The sequence below is a fragment of the Myripristis murdjan genome, chromosome 13, assembly GCF_902150065.1.
Source record: "Myripristis murdjan chromosome 13, fMyrMur1.1, whole genome shotgun sequence".
Taxonomy (NCBI): domain Eukaryota; kingdom Metazoa; phylum Chordata; class Actinopteri; order Holocentriformes; family Holocentridae; genus Myripristis; species Myripristis murdjan.
The window spans coordinates 32,240,472-32,252,006 of NC_043992.1; the positions used below are offsets into that span (position 1 = coordinate 32,240,472).

General features: G+C 42.4%; 1 protein-coding gene across 3 annotated transcripts in view; it reads right to left on the reverse strand.

The window, feature by feature from the left end:
- The window catches only part of cadm1b (cell adhesion molecule 1b), a 103,224-nt gene extending 91,986 nt beyond the window's left edge, over window positions 1-11,238 (reverse strand). For 2 of the 3 annotated variants that reach the window (XM_030067214.1, XM_030067212.1), the window contains exon 1: window positions 11,117-11,230. In XM_030067214.1, coding sequence (XP_029923074.1) covers window positions 11,117-11,192 — 76 coding nt within the window. In that variant the 5' untranslated portion in view covers window positions 11,193-11,230. Of the gene's footprint in view, window positions 1-11,116 lie in introns of all 3 variants that reach the window. The other variant, XM_030067213.1, reaches the window with a different exon arrangement.
- Window positions 11,239-11,535: the final 297 nt, after the last annotated feature.

The window sequence follows — 11,535 nt, forward strand, 5'->3', positions numbered from 1 at the left end:
CTGCAACGCTTTCATTTGCCATCATATCACTTAACATTTAATGAGAGCAATCTTAAATGTGAAGCGATTCAGGTAAATTGGTCTGAACACACAATATAAACAGACAGAGAGAGAAAAATAGCAATTTGAGCAAACAGTGAGAAACAATCAGCATGAGCCTTAGAAGATATGACATTTGGGGAAAAGTGACAAAATGTAATCATGTACAACAATCTTATTACACATGTATTCCATTTGACAACCCTTAAGTCTAATGACATTTGAACCAGAATAATCCACCCTCTTCAGTTCCAACCTATTTACTTATGCTTAGATAGCGATGCTCTCAGGCTTGAGAAATCAGCTTTTGCTTCAGCACTGCCTTTGTCACACAGATACTTCCCTGCCCTCACTAACTACACTATCTCCCTGCCTGTTCAAGCAAAACTTTATGCTAAGTAAATCATTTACATCTCCCATAGCAGCCTATCTACATTTTCCAATAAAACTCTAAATTGATGGATGTCATCTTAGTGCTCACAGGCAATAACTCCTGCTGCAAAATAACAATATGTTTTGGTTTTATGAGGTCTAGACATGCTATTCTTTTTAATGACATCCCTAGGCCAGTGCTGTTTACATTTATTGATATCTGTTTTAGACTAGAGCAAGTCAGTCTTCCTCTGAGGCTTTCTGCTCAGATCTAAGTTTGGCTTATGCGGACAAAACAGCAGTTTCTCATTTAGAAAGTTTAGACCACAGAACGAGACTACAAATATGTTTTTATTATATATTTCTCTGAAATGGTTTTTGTTAAGATTAAATGCAACATTTCTACTTTATGAAAAACAAATCTAAAGCCCCAGAGTTATATGTCTCACTTAAGGTGGCAAGCAAGGTGCTCTTGTACTCGAGTTGATTTAAGGGTTATTTTCACATAATGACATTAGCTCTAGATGCACCCTGGGTTATTGGAATGTATTTGGCAAAAGCTTGATGGCATAAAAATCTGGGAGCAAATGCACAAGACTCAATCGGCCAAGCCACATCTGACGCTGGTCAGACGCGCATTTGGACACAATAACATCAAAGTGTTTCCCACGATGGCATTTACATGAGAAAACTCACTAGTATAAGTGAAAAGAGGACTGCCCACGTACGAAGAGGCAGTGCAGCACACACAGGTACTTCCAGCTGCAGAGCAACAGCTCTCATAAGAGAGGGAACTGAGCAGTGTTGCAGCTTGCCATCAAAAATTCATACTGGCAAGGGCACTCAACGTAAAGCAAAGTTCATTCACAAAACACAATTACTGTGTGTGTTCTCCGGTGCTTTTTCTTCATGCTTCGGTTTCATTTACTTTCGGCGTTCGGGGGCGGGCTCAGCACTCTGCCCTATTGTCCATAAATTGCACCGGTTTAACGTTAAAGACCTCAAAACCTGTGTTGTGATTGGCTCATGTCCCATGCAAGAACATCAATGCAGGCTTTAAAAAGGAGGAGATGAAGAAGAGAAAGATAGAGGCAGACTTTTTTCTTTTTTTTTTTTTTTCTTTACCGTAGACAGCAGCTTTGTGCCTGGGTGGGCGGGGGCGGGGGCACCATGTGTTTTGCTTCAGAGGGATAAGACACAGCCAGTCAAAACACCGCTGTGCAAAGCTACCATTTCCTTACAGTAGTAGGAATTAGGAGTGGGAATTTCTTGCTAAGTTCTCACTCGTTCTGGCAAGTTTGTCATGGAGATGCCACTATAGTTTCTAATCCTTATACAGCTACTATGTAAATGCACAAGCAGAGAGCAAATGCAAGGAAACAGGTGGCAGGCAACTTGAAATTAGCCAGGAGTGTATAAAATAGTCGCTCATCAAAACACAGTCATGGCAAACAAGTGAGACCGGGGGTTTGGTGTCAGTTTGGTTTGACAAAATTACGAATAATAATGACAGCGGCTGTCTGAAGTGCATTCTCCACAAATAGGGACGTTGAGCGACCAGCAAAGCTACAATTTCCACTGTCATCTTTCTAAAGAGCAATTTGATTTCAATATGCATGTGCATTGAAGTTGTATGTTAATTGAGCTCCTCATGAATAAAGTAACTGTCAACATTTCTGTCTGTCGACCTTCTTCAGGACAATTTGCAGGAATGAGCGAGGCTGGTTCAGTCAGGAAACCTTCAGGCTCTGTAAACTGATTGGTCTCAACCAATCATCATCTCAGCCTTTAAATTCAGGCCTTTTAAATGGCACGACAGTTTACCTGGGCAGGTTGATTCTCTAGCCGGCCCGTCTCTGCCTCTCTGTGCAGCTCCACCTGCTTACATCTGTTTGTATGTCCTTATTAAACTACCCACCATGTCACACAGTTAATAAATAGTCTTCCTATATGCGGCTTGTCCTCACTGAACTGTAGTTGTTTGACATCATAAATACCTTTAGACATGGTTTAGCACAGGTGTGAATCATTGCAGTTATTATGGCCGAGCATCCACCTGATCCCTAATTATTGCAGTGATTCACACGGGTGCTAAACCCCGCCTTGTCCTGAATTGTCCCGAAGAGGGTCAAGACCTGGTGTGCATTCGTTTCAACGTTGCGTCTGATATATTTTAAGAGCAGGTATAAATGCAATCTGGCTAAATCATATCTAAGCAACATCCAGATGCAAGAACGGCAGGTATAATATGGGCTTGTCCAAGTTCTCAGTTACCACATGATGCACTTTGACTTCATTCTGACTTCCATCTTGCCCTCTATTAGTAGTGGCTGCATGAAGTAGCAGAACTGTTTTGTAATATAATTATGTTGTACACGAGTTTTCACTGGAAAGTTACAAAGTGCTGTAAAATGCAAAGAGAAAAGAAAACAAAGCAAACAGCACACAACAAACTATCAACCAACCATTTACACCCATTGCTCATTAAGACGGACTCTTCAGCATCGATACCGGACTGCTAACAAACAAATTCATTGTACCACTGCGGCATAATTAGAGTAAAAACAAAAAAACCTAAAAACAAGTTTGTTTTTGGTAAAAACGAGTTCTCAGCTGTGTCTTATAGAAAATTTGCTGAAGTTTGCTAATGGTTATTTCCTCAGATGGCTGGTTTTAAAGGTTTTGGGCTTCTGTTCGCAAATATTTGATCACATTTTTTGTCTTTAATCAAGGCTAATTTTGAAGGCTATAGCAATTACTAATGGCGTTAATGATAAATTAAATGAAAGATCAAATGATACCAACGATATCAAGCATGTATACGCAAGACATTTTCATATCAGGGGAAACAGAATCATGTTTTTACATAAAGGAAGAGGTAATCCATGCCTCTGTAGCCTTGGACAGACTAGAAGACTGCTCAAATTTTGCCTGGCTAGGGCAGCTCAGACTAAATGCTTTCCGTCTGATCGGGAAGCTGTTAATACTAGCCGACGGGACAAAGATGGGCATCACACATAAAGACGAGGGATCACGCATTATCCGATTCTATCACTCAAAAACATTTACCCATTCATCCAGAACAGTTCAGTGTGAATGTAATTACAAGATAGAGATTCTGTTGTTCCTTGCTCCATGGTATGTGCTACATTTTACATTTAAATTACCAAAGTTCTTCTTTTTAAGTGGCACCATTGCAAGAATAACGCTGATGGGGAATTCTGTATGAGCCAAATTTCACCGTGTTGTGCTGCTTTATATGGGATTTATTCATCCAAATGAAACTCAAGAGTAGAGCAAATTTAGTTGGATATAAAGTGAGTGGGTGTTCCTGTTGTCACATGTTACTTCTCTTCTAGTTTATCCTCTTTTTCTTCCTCAAGGGGGCAGTCAAGGCTCCCTGCAGGTGGCTGGGAGGTGTGGCTTCAAAGGCCAAAAATTCATATTCATTTCATGCAATCGCAAGATGATGCCATCTTTGACGCGGCCATCGTCAGTCAGACACCTGTATTCCCATTCTTGTATTTTTGTTTACTGTTAGATATTACTTCCTAAAATCTAATTTGTGTCAGCTGGATTTAGGGATTGGCATAACACCACAGTTTTGGTGGTAACAAAACAAACAAACAAAAAAAAAACAAAACAGAAATTCCATTCAGCACACACTCCTGTATTTAAAAACGAGTGATTATATAAGGATTGGTTGTGTTTCCTCCTTTGTGTGAAATGCACAATGACGTTGTTTCAAGTATTTTCAAATGTGGCTCTTTTCTGCTTTTCTTGTCGGGAAGTCTTAGCGAAGGGTGCGATGCTATCACACCGACCAGTTTTCAAATTTTGGTTTTGGCTTGGTGCTGAAAATCGATGCTTGTGACATCCCCAGTTGGCTTAATGCTGGTAGGTTGGAGCTGTTTTGAAGATGGTGTTGCTTTCTTGCCCGAGTTTAACACTATCATATTGTTCCTTACATTGCAATTGTTTCAGTTATGTTCTTCTGTGTTAGATAACAAGTGCTGTCTTGTGGATTTACCTGTGGAATTGTAAATGAACCGTTTTGTGCTTTTATCTGTCTTTGTGCGAGTGTCGCAGGATGAATAACTGTTACGGGTTACACTGTAACGTTAACACGCGAGTAAGTTTTTGTCTCAGGATTGCCGAGGCATCCAGAAAACCGCAGGGCGCTGCCTTCAAGGTTCCCCTCCACAAAAACCTGCCAGGTCAGACAACGTTGGCTATACATGCAACAGTGAATCTAAGCGCAGGAAGGATGTGTCTTTCAGTTCCACCGTTGGATGCTCCCTGAACAGCTCAGGCTAGTTCACAAAGAAACTTACAGCCCCAAAAATAGCTCTGTTAAGAAAACATCAGCGACAGTAAATCATAATTTCCCTGCGCCATTTTGAAAAGCATGGAAGGTCAATAGGAGAGTGAGTGGGTCACTTTCTTTTTCTTCCCCCTGTATCTCTCTCCCTCAGTTTCAGACTTCAGTCTCGGTGCGTCTTGCACCACTTCACACTACATAAGCCTGACCTGACAAAATCAAACATATCGGGAAAAAATCAGAGGCCAAAGGCCAGAGTCAGCAGTCTTCAGGCAATTCACACTAACGGATAACCTGACCACTGACCGTCACAGTAAATAAAAACGTTCATGTGTTAAACTGCTAAATACAGACAACATCCTGTTAGGAAAAACATTAATATGTTTCTTTCAGTGGAGTGACTGTTAGGTTTGATTTAGAGTTAGAGAAGCTGGGATGTTGCAGGACATCTGGGCCACAGGGCAGCTGATAGTTTGGCAGGGAGCTTTCCTTGTTATACAGACAGACTGCTATTAGGGAGCCAATGGATCAAACCCATATTTCCTTTCAAATACATTTACCTGTCATCTTAGATGTAAACAATGTGACTTTGAGTTTCCCACTTCCATTAGCTGTATTGCCTCCCATGTCTCTCCGCAGTGCAATGACTCAAGTATGAGAAGTAATCAATAGGCTTCTGGTTTGGGTGAATGAGTCTTAGTGCTGGGTTTGCACAGTCTTGATCAGACTGACAATGACAGATTATAGTGCTGTATCTGAGAGTAATTAAGATGGGTCTATCGTCAGGCTGATAACTCAAGAGCATGATGCCCCCAAGGCAGGCAGCCCCACTCTGTCAGACAACAGCTCTTTTTCATGTAAACAGGATCAAAAAAATTCGTATGTGTCACCTTGAGAGGTGGCAAAAAAGTCTGCTTTGATTGTAAATGGTGTAGGAAATAATATCTTTTCTGTTGTAGTCTCAACCTTGCTAAAGACTACTGCAGAAGCTGTGGTGAAATATAAGCCAGATAAAATCTGTAAAACATGTACCTGTGTATTCAGGAACCTGAATATGTGCATGATTAATTCCTGCATTTTTCTGCCAAATTAACTCCCAAGCCGCACACTTTACCTTATTCCTTACCACCTACAGCAAAGAAAAATGTGAAACATCTACATTATGATACCATACTGCAAGATATTTAGTTTTCTTGCTTTACATAAATGTTTTCTGGGGTGGGAGTTATTTCCAGCTGGCATCTCTACGTGCAGCTGCAGAAAAAAAAAATTCTAGAAACTTTGAAATGTCTAAATCTTATACAATGTACCTACAGTGTCCTGGGGTCACCTTTGCTGCTTGTCTACAACTGCACCACCCCCCCACCCCCCTTCCCTTCCCTGACTGTCACATATAAAAGGAAATCAAAACCCCAAATTATCTTACAGGGGACATAGAAATACATAGCATACAAAAAATGTTTCTGTAGAATAACTTACTCTGATGCTGGCACCAGGTATCCTGATGTTGTCCACCAGTCTAGTCCTATCCTGCTGTGTAAGTGGATAACAAGCCCACATTTCAGTCAGTCTGCATAAATGCATCTGCAAACAGCACTGCAACAAGGAAGGGAGTGACTGATTGCACAGAGCGGCGCATCAAGCAGGCACCTGTCCTTACAGCTGACTGTGTGTCAATGAGATACGAATCTGGGACAATGCCACTTTGGACTTTTTTTTTTTTTTTTAAGAAGATATGAGAATAAAATGTGCCATCTGCAGCACATGGCCTTTCTACGAGCACTGGTACAGTTATCGATCAGTGGAGGCTCGTTAACTGAAATTATTGATTAGAGATTCTGTCGCTCTCTCTCAGAAAGAGAGTCCTTTGTCCTCCACATTGATCAACAGTTATTTAGTCTGACTACGGTGGGCTCTCGGCTGAGTCTGAGCGATCACAAGGGTTCTCTATTCGCCGAACTTGGTAGAGGTGACTGATCTCACCACGGTTCAGTTTTTGTTTTTTTTTTCTACCAGTAATATCCAAATATATTTGATGCTCCAGAATATATTCACTAAAAAACTGCAGGCGTGGACACCTTTTAGTGAATCGGCAACGGCACATTTCACTTCCATTTTTCACGTATCTTGATGCTTTTATTTGTGATTGCGGCACTGTGGATGCCCACTTGCTGAACTTTCACTGTTTAAATTATGGCACCGCGCAGGTTATGGAGGAAATCTGTTGTAGCCCAGTGAAGTTGGCCGATGTCTTCATTTAGGAAGTGCTGTGCTGTGACTGCTCCACAGCCTTAATGGTGGCTTGTGATTGCTCCATCACCCATACTAATGTGCACTCTGTGCCCCTTTCAAAACAAAAACATTGCATTTCCATTTTTTTCATTGTGGACTTGATTGTCACAGCCCAGGCAATGCAGCCAATAGAGTGAGGTCTCTCAGATCCAGGGAACAGAGAGAACAATGTCATATTCATATGCGGAGACATCAGCTCTCCTCCTCATTACCACAGCAGCGCCATGAATGGAGGCTTCTGTCCCTACAGTCATGAAAGGGCCTGTCATCTGTCTGTTTCTCCTAATTGACTGTTTACTACATTTCAGCACAGACACATTTTGATTGTCCCCAGTTTGTCATTCAGTTTGACACTGCAGTACAAATTCCCTCTATAGTGATGTCCTGAGGTTTTGTTTCGTATTTGCTATAAGGCTCAGAGTGATAGTATGTCAACAGCAGCACTTCTCTGACCTTGACAAAGCAGCCAAGTATTTACTTGAAGGCCCCTTCTTTAAAGCATGTGGACAGAAACCCTTGTGCTATGTGCCCAAGCTGAAGTTTTTAAGGTGAAATTGGACTCTTTCAAACACTGAAAAGAGTACAAGGTTTCAGATAGAGAGAGATTTTCAGTGCTTCTTCCAAGGCAGCATTCCATACCCAACTTCTCGCTGTGTTAACTGACTGACTTCCAACGACCTCTGGTTTGAAAGAACACACACAGACGCAAAATCTCCCTATTCAGCTGGAGCCCAAACTCCAAGGTCCTCCTGCTCTCAGATCCATTTGATGAGCTATCTCCAAGAATAGAAGGGGTGTGAGGTTTGCTCACGAACACACATCCCTGCACTTGCACTGCCAGGCACAGACACAGTAGTCATGATGTACATACATGCACAGAATTCACATAGTGGTCATTCACAGATACGCACACCGGCATACTAAAAACCTTAAGTGAATTTCAGAGCAGATAGAGCAGCACAGCCTGGGGGTGCGATGTCTTTGGTGAAATGATAACAGAAAATCCCATATATCTTATTTTCTTACAAATGTTAGCCGTGGCTTAATTCCACACATGTATCCCTGTGTTGAACAGAGCTGCCAATTCTTTGCCAGCCCCTCCCTTTAACAGTAAGATTAGCTGCCACCACATAAAGTAGTGCCATGCATTATCTAGCAATTAGGGAGAGGCTTATTAAGCAGAGTTTAATGTAAATTTAATGAGCAATAAATTCAATTTCTTTAAATAGAAGAGTATATTATTGTTACAAATGATGTACTGTGGTGATCTCAGTGTACAGGCAATGAAATACTACACAAGCGGGCACATATCAATGGGCCATTAAGTAGGGTATTAAATTTAACCTGAAACATGGTAAGTGCAATTCCGTACAGATAGAGAAGACCAGTTCAGTTTGCTACAGAGGCGGCGCTGATTTACTATGTGTGTGGTTCTGTGCTCCTTGTAATAACTTCATGTTTAATATTCAACACCAGTAGACATAAATGAGCGCACATACAATAACCTCCAACAGGCACCACTGACAAAAAGGACAAGTGGGGAAACAGAAATGCAGATCAACCTTTGTGTGGTTACTGAAGACGTAAACAGCTACCACTCCCCAGCACACACACACACACACACACACACACACACACACACACACACACACTCACACAGGCTCACAGGCGTATTTCAGAGGGAGAGCAGCACCAAAACCCCCCATAAGCAGCAAGTCGGACATCTTCAATCACTCACCATGTCACATGCCAACTGGCAACCACAAGCACAGTAACGACTGTAAGTTTCCTTTGTTTCTTTGAGATCCGGTGCTTCAGCAGTGCCTTGAGGCTTCGTGACAGCTTGTATTGATCCACTTCACAATCACTCAGTCCTGATGAATGACTTTAAACTGACAATAAGTGGGATTATGAAACCTTCTGTAATACTTCCATCAGATCACAGCCGATATGCTTCAATAGGTCAAACACCATCAGAGGCAGGGAGAGAAATACTGTATACATGTTTGTTTTTGTTTTGTTTTGTTTTGTTTTTCACATATAATGCCCAAACAGAGCTCATATCATATCGGTCAGCCGATGCATCTCCCACTTTTAGTAAAGCCTCTACAGGAAAAATCTTTCACTTCACATATTTTCTTTATGTGTGTACGACTCTCCCTATTTTTATCTCTCTGGGATTCTTGATTTGGTGCCTATAACCCCCAACCATCTGAACATGCCCAGCTAAATAATGTCCCTGCGGTGGGATTTCTCCTCATTGTCCAGCGCGAATAAAGTTCAATTTCAACTCCAGTGATGAAATGAATTTTTGATTATCAACAAACAGCAATTAGGAGCGGTAAAAGACTGAATCGTCGGCACTTTATGGAGCTGGAGCCAGGGCCCTCATTTCTCCCTGTGGCTGGTGCAATGAGAACCAAACAAATTAAAAACCTGCAGTCAGATCATGCCATTTCAGGCTTGGAATTCTACTTTGACCAAAGCACTGCATCAGTTTCCAAACGCTGCAATCCTTGGTGTATTGTATTTGGGGGTTATTGTGCATTCCTGGTGCATTATATTATTTGACTGAGAGGTTAATTAAATTAATGTGACAAGGAGACACTAGAAAATGCTGTAAATGTCAGTCATCTGCTATTCAACGCAGACCATAATAAATGCAACAACTGTGAAATGAAAGCCTTGTATTCAATGAGCTGTAAACAAATAACTCCACTGTCTAAAAATTCGGTTTAACCAGTAACCTCAATTGCAGAGCACAAGTCCCCATTCTCACCACACATACGCACACACACACGCACGCGCACCTACATATACACACACACACACACACACACACCCGCACACACACACACACTTTGATGAGTTTATGCAGACCTGTTGATGGGTGATGCAGATAGGCTACTATGCAGCCGCCATTCATGGCCACATTTAAAAGATAAAGAAAAACACTTCGAATTTGCTCATACAGTCGTTAGGCATAACCCTGTCATCACAACTGTTGCTTGCCATTTTAACAACCCCCGGGGATTGACAACACAGCATGTCCATCCTACTGCTGGGAGGGATTTAAAGCGACTGCAAGCTGACATTTTAACCGCTTCAGTATTGTCAGCGGAAAGACATTTCCCTGTAAAAACATTGACGCATGCAACTCTGACCGCGGCGGAATAAACGGGGAAATAATCTGACTGGGGGGTGGTGAGGTGGGGGAGGAGGGGGGGTGAAGTGTAAGTGTGTGTGTGTGGGGGGGGTGCATCGGTCAGTCACATTTGGCGGCCCTGGTTCATGCACTTGCAGCGGGCTATAGCTCTCAGTCCGAGCAGCGGCGAGGCAAATTTCCATCTTCAGGCTTACTGACAAGAGAAGTGAAGACTGCGGACTGAAACATGCACTGGCATTAGAGGCTGCAGTTGTGCGGCCAGAGGACACTGTGTGAGACTAGAGCTGCATTGCGTGTTTTTTCCAAAGCGCACCTGAAGCGCAGACTTGAGAGATTTGTAGACACCCTAATGAGTTGGGACTACGGAGGTTTATGCGGTACGACTGGAGATACATGTGCCTTTGAGCTAAATTCCTTAACGACTTGATTATCGGTCTCATTTGATAAGAAAGAGCCACGCTTCAGTGTTGTTGACGTTAAGCCGTGCCATCAAACTAAGCGGGCGGTCTGTATCCCCTGGTTTTACTCGATTATTATTGCCGATAGTTTCTTGCCACTTACGCCAAAATGCGCATCACTCACATTACTTTTTGAAGCAGTTCTGTGTAGCATATTGCAGTAAAATCCAGGACTACACCCTTCCCACCAGTGCCACAATTGTAAGCGAAGTAGCCCCAAGAATTTCAAGCAATAGTGTGGAGTAACACTGCTATTTTGAAGTCGACGGGCACACAGAGCCAACAGTACCAGAGCAACAGAAAGTGATGCTGAGATTTGAGGGGAGGCTTGTGTGCGCATCTAGCGCGCAAACGCACCACAACTTCTCCCTGCTACTCTCTGGGCTTTTGCAGTGGATGGAGTATTTCTGCATAGCTCACGCACACACACAGACACACGCATACACAGGCACACGCACAAAAACTTACCTTTCAGAAGAAACGCCGTTGAAATCACGAAAACAGAGAGAGAAATAGCGAGAGATCCGCTCCCCGTGATCGCCATGTTGGACACCTGCTTGAGACTGGCGGCGCTAAATCACCTAGAGACGGCCATGGGATGAAAATGTAGACTCATGAGAGGCGGAGGGAGGGCTCGAGTAGGGAGCCTTTCTATCATATTGGGCTGCGTTGTGTTGCAATGACATCTAGGCCTGTATAATATTACAGAAATATTACAGTGGAAGCCTCGGAGATTTAAAAACACCACAAACTACAATAATGTCACTATTAACTCAACATTGGGCAACAAAGACACACTGTAAGTCTCAGGAATATTGCCGTGCCATAAGGTACTCATCAAAGGTGGAAAAAAAAAATAATACCATAAAGTACACCGAGGTCGTCAT